Source organism: Apus apus, chromosome 4 (assembly GCF_020740795.1).
Source record: "Apus apus isolate bApuApu2 chromosome 4, bApuApu2.pri.cur, whole genome shotgun sequence".
NCBI classification, from domain to species: domain Eukaryota; kingdom Metazoa; phylum Chordata; class Aves; order Apodiformes; family Apodidae; genus Apus; species Apus apus.
In genome coordinates this window covers 1,517,501-1,535,000 of record NC_067285.1, presented here as the reverse complement: position 1 = coordinate 1,535,000, position 17,500 = coordinate 1,517,501, and the positions used below count along the sequence as shown (strand labels likewise).

Genomic DNA, 17,500 nt, shown 5'->3' with positions numbered 1-17,500 from the left:
TCAGAGTAGGGATGTGCCAGGGCAGTAATTCACAGCTTCCACTAGATCACGGAGCCCCACACTGTTTTGGGTTAGAAGGGACCTTAAAGATCATCCAGTTTCACCCCCCTGCCGTGGGCAGGGACACCTCCCACTAGACCAGATTGTTTCAAGCCCCATCCAACCTGCCTTTGAATACTTCCAGGGATGGGGGTTCTCTGAGCAACCTCTTCTAGTGTCTCACCACCCTCATAGGGAGTAAATTCTTCCTAATATGTCATCTAAGTCTCCCCTCTTTCAGCTGAAAACTGTTACCCTTATCCTATCACTCCCTGCCCTGGTCAAAAGTCTCTCCCCAGCTTTCCTGCAGCCCCTTCAGGAGCTAGATCCTGCCTTGTCCTCCATGGTGAGGTTTGATGCAATTTTAAGGCCACATCAGGCGGAGAAATCCCAAAGCTCCTGGATCCCAGTGGTGAAGCATCCCACTGGGATCCAGGGGTTTGCAGGAGGGTGGGTGAAGCAAGGGGCATGCTGGGGCCAAGGTGGCCCTTGAAGGGGAAAGTTTGTATAAATCACAGCTCCTATATCCAGTCTTTAACAAGCTGCTTTTGAGGTAGCAGTTTATAGACTTTCATTGCAGTTAATTATAACAGCAGTTTTTTGAAATGGTATTTTTATTGGTTTTATTGATGTGCCCTACTGTTTTTCCAATCCTGTGACTGGGTTCTGCTTGGTTTTCTGGGAGAAGAAAAGCTTTTCTTCCAGATTGGGAAGAGGCAGGAGGGGCTGGGAGGCTCAGGGTGCTCCCAGGTTGGGGGGCAATAGGTGCAGTTACACAAAACCTCCAAAGAGGTGATCCATGGTACTGGAGTGGCTTGCAAACAGTTAACAAGAAGTGCTGGTGAGTGTTGATCATGATGAAGGAAAACAGTATGGTTTTTTGTTGTCCTGCTGTTGTAGGGTTGTAGGTTTAGAGACTAATTGGTAAGAAGTAAAGCCAGGTCTTCATTGGGTAATGCCAAAGATCCCTGCCCATGGATGTGGGTGACAATGTCAAAGCCCTGTAGAAAAGCTCTGGGGAAAGAGAGGGAATGTATTGTGGTGGATTCCCCAATATTGGACACTTAAGATTCAGGTGGATGTTTTATCTAGACTGTTCTTTCGCCAATAAAGGGTGGCCCAGAGGATCCTTGAGGTCCCTTCCAGCCTGGTATTCTATGCTTCTATAATTTATTAACTCTGCTGTTCTAATTGGCACATATTAGCAGTTTTTCCTATTCTCATCCTATGTTGACATGAAACCTTGAACCACAAATGCCTGCTGGGAACCCACATCTTGACACGTTTTGAGATGGTTTCATGATGGTTTTATCTCATGTCAGTGTTGTTTTCTATGGGCTCATACCTGGTTTAAAAAAATAAATTAATACCATTTCTTTGCACCAAAGTTAGAAGCTTCACAGCAACATGGAGATCATCAAACTGTCCTCAGGGGCTTTGTCTGGTGCCTGTCCTGCCATCCTTTCTCCCACACAGCTGCTTTGCTGCAGAAGAGAAGGGCCTCATTCACATGATGAAGGTATTTTCATCATGTTTTCAGGCAGCAGATGGGCAGCACACCTCCAGGTGTGGCAGGAGCATGTACGTTAGGTCATGCACTGATCCCTGCCCTGGTGGGAGATCCTTCATGTCTGGCATCAGAGGAGCCCACAGTTGGTCCTACAGGAGATGCTCAGGGGGCAGAGACTGCCTTACACCTGGTCTGGGGAGCTGCTTTGAAAAATGGCCTGATGAGTTGAATTCTTAAGAGGTTCCTGATTTATCTGTGTCTTAATTCATTTTAATAGGCCAGAGTGTCTGCAGGTGCTGTTGATTATAATTCTCGGTGCTCACTTCTGTCTGGAATTCATGCACTAGCGCACGTCAAGGTGGACATCCAAAGTCAGAGCCCAGTTCCAATAATTCAGCCTTAAGTTTTCCTCCTTCATTTGCTCGTGCACCAGTGGAGATCAGTCTTGCAATATAAGGATTGTAATATGTATTTTAACTGCCTTAGGTGTGAGGGTTTTTTTTAAATCCATGCATAATTGGGATTATGTCTCTCTTAGATATGTAGAAAAAATGTAAATTTCACTTCAGTTACCAGTTGACAACTGGGTTATCACTGTGAGGCACACTTCTGCATGGAGGTGGCGGGGTTTGGGGAGGAGGTATGGGGTTTGGGGAGGAGATGGTGCCACGTGGCAGGTGCACAGAGCTGGGCAGTAGTGTGGAGAGCTGTGGGGAATGCCCTAAGCTGTGTGGAGAGGCAGAGGGAGCCTGGTGGGCAGTTTAAGGGTCCCCTGCAGCGAGCCCAACACAGTTAATTGCCTGTGATAAAACCAATCCTGCAAGTCTGAGGGGACAATTCTTTTATATAAGAAAAAAAATGTTTTGTTACAGTTTCTTGTAGGTGCTAAAATTAGCTGACTTTCTTTTAACCTAATTAGGGATAGAGCTGATGATATCACCTGTGCTTAATGTTGCCTCATCTTGGGTAAGAGTGTGCTGCTCCTTGCAACTTGGCTGAATTTTTGCTTCTTGCTTTACAGTATTTCATGTGAAGCATCTGCTTAATTGTTGCTGGTTGAGGGTCTTTGGGGCATAGGTTTGATTTCTCCCATTCTCAGTCTAGAACAGGTTGTTCCTTTCCAACAAGAAGATACAGAGAAATTGTTTTTTTTCTTTTTTAGACAAACCTTCCAGTCATTCTGCCACCAACTCCGCTGATTTGAAACAGAAATATTTATGGCACTAGGAATATTTTTATTCTCCAAATATGGCCCAGCTGTAGGCCTTCGGAAAGTTTAATTCATAGAGGGGGAAACAGGTTTCTCTGGGGAAGGTGGTCTCTCAGCTGTTCCTGGGGTTGAGCACAAAGATGATACAACTTCTCAGTGCTGATGAGCCCCAGAGCCCCATAGTTTTCTGATCTGTCTCAATGACTCCTGGTAGCACGAGTTAGGTAGAAATCTGCAGGATGAAACCTGGATAAAAGAGGAAGTAGCCTGGAAAACACGTAGTTAGGAGACAGGAAGAAAGCAGTACTTGAGTTGGTGACCAGCACAGAGGTGGACCATGAGCAGTAAGGTCAGAAAACAGGTAGGACTGAGATGGACCAAACAAGGTGAAGATGGGTGGTGGCAGAAAGAAGGCTGAAAGTTGAAACTGGGCAGTGTAAGGAGAGGGAAGGAGGTTGGCATGGAGTGGTTAACCAAGCAGGGCTTGGGGCAGTTGGGACACACAGCAGAGGTCTGAGATGGATGAGAACCATGGTTAGTGGTTTTCCGAGCACCTTGCTGTAGTTTTAGCAGAGATCTGTGTCCATAATGAGACATTTCTCTGCAAACACAATAAATACATTCAGGAAAAAATAAGCCAAGACCAGACACAGCATTGTTTTCCTGGAACGTGTTCCTTGTGTTCCTGGGAAGCCTGCTGATTGCTGTGTTTCCTCCCTGGTCTCACAGTCCCGTATCCCAGGGCAAGATCTTGTTTGAAATCTGTGTCTCTCTATATAGGATTCCAATCAAAACTTTAATGGTACAGAGCAGCGAGTAGCATTTAATGACCTTCAGTGCTATCACTTGAGTCTTTTGGGCATTGACATTGATTTTCCTTATCTTGGCATGTGAAGACAGGAGCCTCAGTCCTTCCTTTCAGGGGGTTGCTGGTAGACACCAGCAGCACAGAGCAAGCAGGCAGGCTCTGCAGGCAGCAGGGCTGGCAGCAGCCATGGGCTGCCTGCACAGCATCCATAGCCAGCCTCCCTTTGGGACCTGGACTTAACAGCTTTAATTGCAGGAGCGGGGAGAAAGTCACGGCCGTTTGGATACCGACGTGTTTTACTCCAGAGGTGCATCTGTTTATTTGGAGTTTGTCTTTGATGCCCAAATTTTTGTGCAGAGGTTTCTTTCTCAGGGTGGAAGAGAGGCAGTGCTTTAATGCAGAATTTCTGACTGGTCAGATCCACAAGAATTGAAATCCTCCATAACAGATCAGAGCAGAATAGAGGAAATACTGCAAAGGTTGTATGACAAGGAGTAAGTCTTACTCCATTCTGAGGTCTTGTGCTCCTCCATAAATGCATTGATTTCTTCTTAATAGGTCTTAAAAGGAACCGTGGTGGGGTCGTTCAGCAGGAATTGGGGTGTTATTTCTGTTTATTGCAGCTCATCCTTTTTTCAATCTCGTACTACTATCACAGAGACACTTCATTTCTGAGGAGCTAAATTAAACTATGGAAGGATGTGCTTCTCCTTGAATTTTAAACCTAAAATGCTGCTTTGTTCCTTGATTCAGTTGTGGGGAAAAATGCACCAGAGCCATGCGGCTATTTGAACTCTTTATTTGCCACATTTACAATATTAATAACACTGTTTCTAGAAGTTGTCACATCAAGTAAAAGATCTTCATTCCAGACTGTCTTTTGGGGCCAAATTGAGACTGGATGCATGCATTTAATAAATTGTAGTCTCAAGTAGTCATTTTTGTAAATAATTAGCTTCGGTGAAAGAATAAGTTAGCATATTGTATGCATCTAATGTTGCAAATGTACATACAGCAAACTTTCCTATTAATCAACAGTCAAGCACTGTAAGTTGAGTCTCATACATAATGAATTGTTCTTAAACCTCCTGGGTTTCATTGATAGAAAAATAAGAGAAAACACAAGTGTAGTAAGCTTGTGAATAAAATTTAACAAGATTGCTCTGCATCCTGTAATCGTTTTGGAAATCATTAGAGACCAGAGAATTCATCTGCAGTTTTGGGGTGGCTTTAGCCTTCATCTATCAAAGACAGACTATTTAAAGAACATTTAGGTGTTGATAAAATACATTTTTATTTAATTCCACAATGAGGGCTTCAGTAGAAATGCCAGCTAGCCCTGTGTTTATTATGCAAAGAATAATGCTGCGTGGCTGGCTCTCATTTTAATGTTAGTTTTTGTGTTCTAATCATTATTGATTCTTCCATTTGAAAAGTAACACAGCAGCTATTTCTCTAAGAAAAGAATGATTTGGTAAGGCAAGTGTATAGACATATGTAGGTGTATGAAAGAGAGAACCTTTGCTTTCCAGACAGTGCAGCTTTTTATTCAAGCCTGACTTCTGGTGACTTGACACGCAGGAGCGTTGTGTAGAGACTTGTCTTTGGGCATTGCTGATAAAATAAGCAAAAGCCATTTAAAAACAATACCAGTACAGAAGCTTTGAAATTATATTTGCCCTTTTTGTCTGTTTCATGACAAGAGTTACCTTCTCAGATCCTAGAGAATCAGCAGTGACGACTTCTGCAAATGTTTAAATTTTCTCTGATTTAGGAACTGCTCACAATTAACTGTAGTAATGACCCCAAGCTGTGGAGATGCTGGATCCACCTGATGTGCCCCGGCTGATCAGTGTCTTGGGCACTCACTGCTGGGAGGCATCCCAAGCCTATATAGGCTGGACTTGATGACCTTAAAGGTCTTTTCCAGCCTCAGTGATTCTGTGTGTAATGGCAGCTTTCGTGGGTTCAGGAGCCTGTCCCAGAGGGAATATCCTGAGCAGCAGGTTCCAGGAGGAAGGGCATGGGCTCACAGTCAGGGCCTTCTCCGGTCCTTGGGCTGCAGCGTGGCATCTCCTGGGGAAAATGACCCAAGGACCTTCTCTTCTCACTGACCTCAAATCCCTGAGAGACCCTTTGCTCCTGGCTGAGGCTCCAAGGACTGTTCTGTTCCTCGGGTGGCTCACGGATTGATAACGCTACATCCTAAACTCCTCCAGAGGTGATGACAGAATTCTCCTGTAATTGGGCAATATTCCCAAAAATGTTTCCCTCTCCACCCATGGGTAGGTTTTTCATAAGCCTGATTAAAAAAAAAATAATGATAATTTTAGTTTGTTTGGGGGGAGTTTCAAGGGGGAAAAGGGCTTTTTAATATAAAATACCTGTAGGGTTTTTTTCCTGCTGTGCTCTTTCTGTCCCCCTACCCTCCATTAATGTGTTCCTATTGGAGCCTTGTTCATCCCTACTGGACATAGGGTAATTTTGTTAATTTTTGGACCTCTTTAAGGCACAGACTTGTAAGAAGCATCAAAATATGGAGGAGAAAAGACCTGGATGTGTCCTACTGACAGCAGCTCTTCCCACTTACCCCAGCCTGGAGCTACAAACTGGAGATGCTGAGGGTTGTGCCACCCTGCAAAGGTCCTTGCAGATTTCCAGGGATAAGCTGCTATGTTTTCTGGTACAGGTTAATTAAAATTTCACATCTGTGTCTGCCAGGTAGCTCTTTCTCCTGGTCATAAATGGTGGAGCTACAGGTACTGGGGAGCCTCTGGAGCAGCACAGGGAAATTGGGGCTCCCCTTCAGAGGCAGGTCATTTCCTTCTGCTCCTTCTTACCCACCCTGTTCTCTGCCCATCACACCTTCTGCAGGTGTTGGTTGTCCTCCTCTGCACTCCTCTGTCTTCATCTGTCCACGATGCAGTTGGTGACATGGAATTTTGATGTTGATTCTGATGAGGAGAGGTTTGCCAGGGAAGGTTTAGATTGGATGTTAGGAGGAATTTCTTCCCCAAAAGGGTTATCAGGCATTGGAACAGGCAGTGGTGAAGTCACCATCCCTGGAGGTATGAGAGTTGTATAGACAAAGTACTTGAGGATAAGGTTTAGTTAAGGACTTCTCAGTTTTAGGTTAACAGTTCAACTCGATGATCTTGAAGGTCTTTTCCAATCAAAGTAATTCTGTGATTCTGCAAAAGCAGGCTAAGATGAGGGGGTTTTTCCTATTATTTTTTTTTATTTGGATCCTTATCCTTGGTATTACCTGAGTGGAGCTGTTGTGGTTATGATAGTGACATACTAACGAGTTCTCTGAGTGCACCCACATTTACCAGGGACTCCTCACAGGCTGCAGGCTGGGAGGAAGGTGCAAATACTTCTTTGTGTGCTGGTTGTGGGGCTTTTATATCTCAACCAAATTGAAATAAAGGGGACTCTTTAGTAGCTCAGCACCTGAAGCAGTTTATAAACCTCTTTTTAAGCAAACCACCAGAGGGTGAGGTGGTTATCTGGGGATAAAACACTCAGGTGTGTGTGGCTACATAGTGAGAGCAAGTGTTGGATGTTACATTCAACCAATTGTTTGTATTTAATATATACAAATATTTTATAAATATGCAAGTACATATATAAATATTTTGTGGGCACCAGTACAACATTCTCATAATATTTACCCTAAGGAAGCTGCCAGCTCTTAGCTTTCCTGTCAGGAAGTTGCCAGCAGAGCCACATGATACATTCCCTGTAATTTTAAACCCTACAACTCAAGGTCCATCATGCAGTGTTTCTGTTGAGGTTTATTAAGGACCGAATGAGGCAAAAAGTAGCTCAGAAGTAAAATAAATAATTAAAATCATATCAATTTAGAATATGGCTACCCACAGAGGCTTCTCACAGCATTTCTCTGGTTTTCACAATGGTTGAGCTGTTCAGGATGATACTGAAGCCAATCTGCTGCTTACATGTTTGGTTTGGAAGCGCATTAGAAACTTGCAGTTCTTGGCAAGTGCTCTGGAAGAAGCCTGTTAAACTGAAGCAGGTGGTGGTTCTGCTGTTCTCCCCCTCTGCTAAACCCATCTTCTCTTTCATTTCATTCTGTGCAAACTGAAAAAGTCACAGATGAGAGGTGGCTGGGATGCAGCCTCAGGAAGACACCTCTCAGCTCCAGGGACATGAGCACCCGCTGGCTTCCTTAGCTTGTTTGGTCCTAAAAAAGAGCTGTCATGGAACTAAAAAAGCAGGATTGCAGTAGGAATGGTGTGGAATAGCTGTCTGGGTAAGCTGGAGCAGCAGGTCTGCACCTGGGCTTTGGTGGATTCCTGTGCTGGGACTAACCTTACGTCTCTCTTGGACTTCACCACAGCCAAGAGCTGAATGTGCAGGCTGGAGTTCTGTGGCAGCAGTGGTTGCTTGGCCTGAAAAAAAACTCTCCTTTTGAGAGACAGCCAACTTAAAAATATTTAATTGTAAATACCTGCTTTTCATAGTTCAAAACAAGCGTGGTTTTGTCCATGTGAGCAGTGTGCCCCTTTCACTCAGCATCACCTTGTGAAGCCGTGTGGTTGACACAGCCTCTTGCTGCTGAGTATCCCTGGAATATCATCTCCCTTGTGATGGGCAGGCAGGCAGCTCACCCACTGCACACCTTGCAGGCTGGCTCGTGAGTGCAAGCAAGAAGGTTACAGTAAAAATAAAACCCAAACGCCTAAAAACCCTGCAGTGATGATTTCTTGTTGACCGAGTGAGAACAGAAAACCACATTTTGCATCTTTTTGAGATGCCCCCCAGGTAGGGCCCAGCTCTGCTCACCAATGAAAACAAGTGCAATGACAGTCTCCTACAAAAGTGTAAGTGATTTAAATGAAACTACTGCGTTGTAAATAACGGCTGCTCATTATTCTAGCCACACTGCAAAGCAAGGTGTTGGTACTTCTTAAGGAAAGGTAGTGAAAGTCTCCAGGGCACAGGTAGAGCAGTCGGATTTCTTACACCTTCTGTTCAGCTTCTTGTATTTTTTAAGCAATATGCTCATTTTATTTTCCTGTATAAAGTAAAAAATGTCTTGTTGAATCACAGACATAAGCTTTCCATGGGTGAAGCACAGAAGAAATCCCGTGATGTGCTGGTGGCTCCACAGCCAGCAGCAAGTCCCTCTCTTGGGGATCACCAGGGGCAGGACATGAAGTCCCTTTTTCTTGTTCATGGCTAATTAGGCACAAGTAGTTAATATGACCCTTAGCTGTTTTGCTCTAACGGTATTCGAGTAACTTTTTTCCTGGCCATCCTGGTGGTAGAGATGCTCAAAGATCAGTGCATGGAGTAGGGTGATCAGAAACCTGCCAAGAAGCCTAACATGGAGCAGAGGAGTTTCACACGAGGGGGAATATTTCCATGGTGGGAAATTCCACTTTTACCTTGCTTTTTGAAATGTGCATGTGCTTTAGTTGGGCCAAAACGTGGCTTTGAAGCCTGAGAAAATCCTTTAAAAGGCAGCTGGTGTTTTAAGTTGCAGTTTTAATGCCAAGGTGGTTTGTGGAAGGGGTGCTGCTGTGCAGCTTTGGAAGGGGAAAGGGCAGGAGGGAGAGGAGGAGACGAGGGCCAGAAGAAGCCATTCGTGCCTAAGTTACATGTGTTGTTTGTTTTATTGAAGCTGTCACATTCCCAGGAATACTTGTTGGCATTTCTAGCCAAGCAAAATTAATATGAAGATTTATTATTTTGTTTAGCTTTATGCCAATTTGAAGGTCTCAGCATATATGTTGGCAAACAGCTTTGGACCCTACAGGAAAAGAAGTCAGTGCATTCTTCAAAAGTCCTTTTCATCTTGCAAAGCTTTTGCTTTCTTTACCAAGGTGGAGGTGGAAGGCTTTGTGAAAGTGTCTGGTGTTAAAATGGTGGGAGAATGGGTCTTACCCAAATCATCTAAAGATGTTCAGCAGTGACAAGGCACTGTTTTTAAAAGTAGTAATTAAAAAATATAAAATATAAGCCTTTAATACAAACAGTCCTACTTGGAAAGAGCAGGTGGAAGGGAGGAATGCATGATGGCAGGGAAACATATCTGTATGTTGATGGCTAAGGTTCCTGCAGCAAAGCATGTGCTGTAATTCATGTCTTCTTATGGATTGATGGGCCTTTATTCCATATATTCAATATGGAGCTAATGGCCTGGTGGTTACCTTGAGGCTTCAGGCAAAGCCCTGCACAGCCCATGCACCAGCCTCGGTAGCACTGCACCTAGTTTTGGGGGGAATAGTGGTAGTTTGGTGCCTTGCTGGAGCAGGAGGCAGTTTCGGTGCCCATGAGTCAGTTCCAGTCCCATCTGCCAGCGTCAGGCTGGGGTGGTCGGTGGCAGAGCCAGAGCCCATCCTCTTGCTCCTGGAGCAAACAGGAGACAAAGTCTTTTGGTTTTATATGTTACAGTCCAAATCGTTTCCAGACTCCTGAGAATGTGAGACAAGATGATGTGAAAACCATAAGGTTGCTGTAGTTTTGAGTGCTTTCTATGCTCTTCTGGATAAATGGAGCAGAAAAGTCTCCCAACTTCTCTTGGAGGTTTCAGAGGCATTATTATATTCTGTAGTTATTATATTGTTGTAGCTCTAACAATCCACAGTGAAAATGAGTCATATTCTGCTGAGGGTTGTACATGTGCAGAATAACAGATTATCCAGGGTGTTGAGAGCTTCCTTGGAGGTCCATGTTGCAAGTATCCACACAAAACCATTTATGCACAGATTGTCATACCTTTTTTTTAGCAAAGAAATTATTAAATAGCAAAAGAACATAGACATCAGTTTTATAAAGCAAATCGATCCTACTTCAAACACAGAGGCACAAAAAAGAATCAGAAGCATTAATTTGGTAAAGAGATGGAAAGAGCAAAATAAAATTGCACTTTCTTTCTGGCCAAGTGGATCCAAAGCTGCTTCTCCTTTTTTGTTTTTCCCTGCTCCAAGCCACCAACCCATATTCGTGTGTGACTGGAGTGTTGTAATTGTCCTCCTTGCTGTCCTTCCTCTTCTCTGTCACTTTCTAATCAGTAACTATGTGGCCTGCAGTGGTTAACAATTAAATCAGCAAATGAATTGGGGCTGGGGAAGACAGCAGGGCTGTTTGATCAGGCAGCAGGCGAGCGAGGGCTCCTCTGCAGGGGGTGACCCCAAGCCAGCTCCCACCTCACCGCCCTGATCCCACCCCGAGGCAGAGCTGGGGCCATCCCACCCACGTCCTGGCACGCTCGGCTCCATGGGCTATTGTGGATCAAGCATGTGAGGGCATTTGGTCATTTTGCAAAGGTGCCTTGTGGCAACAGCAGAGCTGGTGTCTTTGATGCCATTACAGGGACATCACATGGTTCTTTCTTTGGGGGTTTCTGCTAGGGGGGAACTGGCAGAGTGCTTTGGCTCCCTTGCAGCGCACTGGAGTTTGGGTTGCCTTGCTCTCTCCCTGGGGTGGCAGAACTGCTGTGGTTTCTCTTCCTTCCATTGTCTCAGTTTCTCACGTATTTTGATATTTCTACAATTTTTCCCTCCCCTCTACTGCTTTGTGACAGCTGCAGCCCCTCAGCAGACTGCTGGGGAGTTTTACCAGCACACTCTGGAGGAGCTTCTTGTTCTGAGCTCTGGCTGCATTTCCAGCTGGAGGGGAGAAGCTGCAATAATCAGAAAACCTTAGGATGGCTGATCATTGGTGCTGGGTATGAGATTGCTGACAGGGTGTGCTGGTTTGGTAGTCACCCTTGATATTGTCTCCTTATTGATCTTCCCATCATTTCTCCCCATACATTGGTAGCAGGCTCTGTTTATTGGTACCCTGAGATGGGTCTCTGCAGTTTTAAGAGACACCTGCCCCACTCGCATCTCCTAAAGCACCAGGAGAGCATCACCATCCCCTCACCAGCACTGCTTTGCCTCGCTGAAAGCACACGGCTGGAGGTCTGCAAGCCCAGTGTTCACATCATCTTTGCTCTCCTACACATGTCGCTCTTCCAGAGGAAAACAATTTAAAAGTAGCAAGGGAAAAAGTACATTTTTGTTGGCAGGTGCTTCTGTTCGCTCGCTGCGCTCTTCAGTGTCCTGCAAGCAGGAGCTGCCATTGAAAATCAAATGAATTCTCAATTGCTTCCTTCCAATTCAATAAGTGGAGGAAAGCAGAAACCTGCCACTGTGACTGGAAGGAAACGGGGCAGAGGAAGGCGCGGGTTCGGCAGAGAAGCTGTTTCCTTTCCTCCCTTCCCCTGGGATGGTCCCTGGGGAGATGGGACTGTGCCCTTGGGGGACATGGAGGAGGAACCTCACCTCCACCCACCTGGGAGGCACAAGGATGCGTTGTCCGCTGTCCACGTGGCCTTGGGTGATCTTCCTGCTCCCTGACTTTTCCAGCCTGTGCTCAGCATTTCCCTCTCCCCAGTCTTTCATGACATTTTTCTACAGGTGTAAAGAACCTTGCATCACCCTGGGTTTCCTGAGGGGATGAGGACGCACCTCGGTCATGGCTGTTAGGAACGTTTTCACCTTTGTCAGAGCAGAGAAAAAAATGGAGACTGACTCGAGACTAAGTGCTTCTGAGATGATACGTTTTCCTGCTAGTGCAGGAGGTACAAATGTTCATTTTTATCGTGGTTCTCACTGTACAACTCTCTCCCAGCAGGGCAGAGTCCTCGGTCGCTTGCCAGGTGCGCGGAGGGGAGGAGGAGCTGCCGGAGCCGCTGCGGCAGAGCACGGCCTGGCTGCACGCCTACTTCTGTGAGCCAGCCAGGACCCCCAGCCTGCCTCTGCCCGCCTTCCACCACCCTCTGCTTCTGCAAGGTCAGTGTCCTGGGCACCCACCCCTCCCTGCTCCCTTTGGCCGGGGTGCTGCGGGCTCCAGACTCCCCCTAGTCTTGGTCAGTGGGAATAAAAACGATGCGGTTCAGCTCCCGACAGCTGCTGGTGGAAAGGTTTGGGTATGGACACATCTGAGGGGCACTGGCCTTTTCAGTAGGGTGGTTTTTTGCTTAAATTAGCTTTTTGCCAGCAATAGGGGGCTTGGGGCTTAGACACGTCCATGTCAACAAGGCTGAGTGCAAGGTCATGTACATGGGTCAGGACAATTCCAGGCACAATTGGGCAGAGAATGGATTGAAAACATCCCTGAGGAGAAAGACTTAGGGGTGTTGTGTCCTGAAAAGCTCAACATGAGCTGGCCAGAAAAGCTTGCAGCCCAGAAAGCCAACCATGTCCTGTGCTGCATCACCAGCAGCCTGACCAGATTGAGGGCGGGGATTCTCCCCCTCTGCTCCACTCTGGTGAGACCCCTCTGCAGTGCTGGGTCCAGTTCTGGGGTCCTAAGCACAAGAAGGACATAGAACTGTTGGAGCAAGTCCATAGCAGGCCACAAAGATGATCTGAGGGCTGGAGCAGCTCTGCTCTGGAGACAGGCTGAGAGAGTTGGGGTGTTCAGTCTGGAGAAGAGAAGGCTCCAGAGAGACCTTAGAGCAGCTTCCAGTGCCTGAAGGGGCTCCAGGAAAGCTGAGAAGGGGCTTTTTACACAGGCATGTAGCAATAGGAGAAGGGGGAATGGGTTTAAATTCAAAGAGAGCAGATTTAGACATTAGGAACAAGCTCTTCCGTGTGAGGCTGGTGGAGACACTGACCCAGGTTGCCCAGAGAAGCTGTGGCTGCCCCATCCCTGGCAGTGTTGAAGGGCAGGTTGGATGGGGCTCAGAGCAGCCTGGGCTGGTGGGAGGTGTCCCTGCCCATGCAGGGGGTTGGGACTAGATGATCTTTAAGGTCCCTTCCAGCCCAAACCAGTCTGGGATTCTATTGTTATGAACACCTGGCCAGTGTGGGAGCAGCAGTCAGTGCTAGGTAGGCTGCATGAGGAAGCTGTGTTTGAGTTCCTCAAGGCTATCATAGATACTGTTGTTGCAGAGGAGTTACGCTACTCATGCATTTAGATAAAAACAAGACCTGAGGAAATTTTCTCCTTCCCATTCTCCTTTTACTGGCTGTGTTCCTGAAGACCTCGTAACAGAAACCAATCACTTAAAATGAAATACAGCTCATTATTTAAAAAAAAAAAATAAATTAATCTCAGCAGTCTGCTTTTCGCAGTGCCTGCTGCTCTGTCCATGAATGTCATCATTTCCCAGTGAATAAAATCTTCAGTTTAGTAGATGTATGTTTTAATGGCATGATATTTCATAATAATAAAGCACTGAAAAGGGGCCAATATTCTCCCTCTTCCATGAGGTAAGATAGCACTATTTTTTGTATAAAGTCTGTAATACGTCTACTTTTTTGTGTGCAGTTGAAGGTGAAAGACACCTTTTAAATTCAGGTGCAGATGTTGTTATATCAAGGTGTAAGGACTGCACGTCAGCCCCTGGGCAAAACAAGGGCCAGGTTTACCTGAGGAGAGGCAGGACTGTTTGCAAGCAGCATCTACAAGGGCTCAGCTGCCTCTGCTGATAATTGCTGGTTATATTCAAATTCCCATAAATAGTAGGTTTCTTCTGGCTGTTACACTTTCTTCTTAATTAGCTAATGGCAGCTGCAAGTGGGACAAGAAAATCAAAATGCAGTTGTGCAGATAATCAGGCTGTTCCTTTTGGAAGGTGAGAAGCTTAAATTTTGCAAACTTTGCGTAGTACCTTTGTTTTAATGATGAATTCTGGTACTAATTCTTCCATGTTATGAAACCTTCTCAGTGCAGCATCTTTAATAGTCAAATTACAGGCTGGGTGCTGAGTTTTTATTAACCTTACTTGTGTGTTGCACTGTCTGCCTCTAATTTATATACAAACATTATTTAGAAGTTTTAGTGAAACCATCCACTTAACTTGTGGGAATATAAGCACTAGTGACTCTAGGACATCAAAACTGCTGCAATGCTTCTGAATTATGGCCTTGTAGGTGATTAAATTCTCATTTGAGGATGCTTTTTTGTGAGATAGGATGAAATAAAGACCCATGTTATGAAAACTTTAGGGTTGGGGTCAACATGAATGGGCAAATCTGGGTCGGAAATAGTTACTGCTGCTGTTCCTTCCATTTTTTAATAACATCAGGGGAATTCTGCTTCCCAGGTTATCCACCAAAAGATGATATAGCATTTAATGCTTTGACTTCCATTATTTTTTCTAAATGGACTACTGAATTCTTCTTTGGCTTGGCTAATGGATTTTTTTTTTTTTTTGGTCTAAGCAATGCTGGTGATGTTTCAGCTGTTGCTGTGGGGTTTAGCCCTGAGCAGTCTTGCCATGACTTATGGTCAGAGTTGGCTGTGGGGACACTGGTCCTTCCCTGAGCAGGCAACACTGGAAGAAGCTGCAGATAATTTAAAAGAGAAAAATAAGTATATTTTTAAATAGGAAGCTCCTCGAGGGAAAGTTATCATCACTCTCAGATTTTTGGGGGGTGGAAGGAAAGCTCTTCAGCACCATCCAAGTGCAAAACCCAGCTAGGAGGTGCCTGCAGGGACAGGACATGGCTGGTGGCCATGAGCCCTGGTCTCACCAGGCATCTCTGAAGGATGTGGCTGATGGGCACTGGGCAGCAGTGGTTCTAGTGGGGTTTGACCTTCTGTGTCTCAGGGTTGGGGGGGCTGGAGTATGGTTTTCTTGTTGCAACTTGTGCAGGTCCAGGTTTTTTTAATTTGGTTTTGTTATTTGTTCCTGAGCTGAGACCAGGTATGCATGTTCTATGGAGGGGAGGCACCTACATAATGGAAATGCTCATGACAACGATGTGGCAGCATCTCTGTTCTTCTCTTACTTTCCCCTAGTCACACTTTCCTAAAATAGAAAAGAATTATATTGGAAGGAATGTGGAAATAATTCTCAAAAATTAGAAGAAGCTGTGTTTTAAAGTTATTCAGCGGAAAGGCAAGGTAAAAAAAAATGTATTATAGTGGAGTAGGTTCAGTCTGTCTGTAAGTCAGAATTGCAATACTGCTAAATTAGAAATTGGGTATTTATTTACTTTTTCACATTTACATTTGAAAGTGCCTACTCATTTCTCCAGGCACTTAAAAATGCAGAATATACCTAAGTGAGAACACGAGGATCTGAAGCCAGGAAGGCTTTTTCTTTTCACCCTGTTTTCCTTACAGCAGCTCTTCCAACAAATCATCAGACCCTTTGGCCATTCTTTTCTCCCCTTCCCTGTAAATATGGCCACTTCTGGTGTGGTTCTGTGTCATTGGGTGATTGGAGTTCTGTCACCAAGTGCTTTTGTCATGACTGATTATTGGATATCGTCTTTCTTAATGCTGTTACAATTTATTTTTTTTTTCCTGTGGTAGCATCATCTGAGGACAATAAGGCTTTTGCTTATCTTAATGTCAAACACATTAAGGAGGTTTGTCGTTTACCAGGAAGTGTGAAGTGCTTTCAGGATGCAGCACTTCTCAGTTCATGGTCAGTTCTCTGCAGCCACTTTTTGTGGCATTAAGATGAACATAGGTCTCTCTCTTTCCCTTGCTTTAAATTACAGGTTTAAAAAAACCTGTAAAAATAATTTACTTTGTTGAGAACAGTGCATAGTAAAGCTAGAAAGGTTGAAGGACAGGAGAAAATGGGAATTAGGGGCAAGAGCAGGTGATCAGTGGAAAGGATGTGTTTGACCTGTGGATGATTTCATGAGCTGTAGGTAATTTAGGTCATTAGTAGTAAAAGTAACCATAGGTATTTTAAGTCCATCTTAAACTTGAGAGTTTTCTGCTCACTCCTAGAATGATGTTAGCAGGACAGTAAATAATGAAGTGAATGAAATTCTCACAATTTTACTGGTTTTATTTACTTGTTTTTAGAGAGGTGGCCTGTGGATATGACAGATGTATCTATGGATATATGGGTATATATCTCTGAGTCCTGTGTAGTTTTAATTTCATTCCCTCCTGTGTATGACTTGTAACTTTGTTTACCCTTTTAAAATAAATTGTGCTTACTCTTACATTATTTTTCTAAGATGATCCAAAAGCCATAAATTCATACACAGTATTTGAAAATACAGTAGGTGACCGGAGCTTGCTGGAATGCTATTGCAGCCAGCTAGGGTGCTAAAGCAGGGCAAGTGGTTTTGGGGTTTGTCAGGTCCAAGGATATATTTTCATCTTGTGGGAATTTAAGTCTTCAGGGGCAACATAGTCCCATGGTGATATTTTTTCTCAAGTGTCATAAAGGTGACGATGTAAATATATGATGTTATCTCAAGGAGTAGTTCCTTTTATTTGATTCCTTTATTTTAGATATGTGTGTGTGTGTATATATATAAAAAAATATATTTTTTATATTTCTTATATATGTAGTTAGTTATATTTTTTATATAGATAAAATAAATTGGGTTTGAGTGGCAGGTGTGGTGGAGTTGACAGCCCTACCTCTCACCAGTGCAGTGACAATGATGTGGTGACCAAGCCCAGGCCTGGCAATGCCACTTCATGGATTGCCATAGAGTCAGACTGGTTTGGTTTGGGAGGGACTTTAAAGATCATCTAGTTCTAATCCCATGCATGGGCAGGGACACCTCCCACCAGCCCAGGTTGCTCCAAGCCCCATCCAACCTGCCCTTCAACACTGCCAGGGATGGGGCAGCCACAGCTTCTCTGGGCAGCCTGAACATCCTCAATAGGAAGAGCAGCAAGCTCAGCCTACAGAAACAGCTCCAGGAGCCAGCCTGTCCCAGTGTCATCTCTTCATGGTTACTTGCTTTCCAGTACACATGGAAAATTTGGTCAGGTTCATCTGGGGTACTATAAATCCACCAGAATGACCAGTTTGTGTCTGTATTTTGCAGAATTAAGTTGTGCTGTTGGGTAACCTGCTGAGGAGAAGGCAAAACTTGCCCTTTCCTAGACAAACAGAAAATGTCAGTCTTGCCAGTTCTTTATGTTGCCAGTGGTGAAATCATCTTCATTTACTGTAGTGATTTGATTCACTAAAGAAGGA

General features: G+C 44.7%; 1 protein-coding gene across 1 annotated transcript in view; it reads left to right on the top strand.

The window, feature by feature from the left end:
- Positions 1–17,500, top strand: part of MGMT (O-6-methylguanine-DNA methyltransferase) — a 148,558-nt gene that overhangs the window by 107,130 nt on the left and 23,928 nt on the right. The window contains exon 4 of the mRNA XM_051619813.1: positions 12,217–12,377. Within this exon, the coding sequence (XP_051475773.1) occupies positions 12,217–12,377 (161 nt within the window). The remainder of the gene's footprint in view (positions 1–12,216; positions 12,378–17,500) is intronic.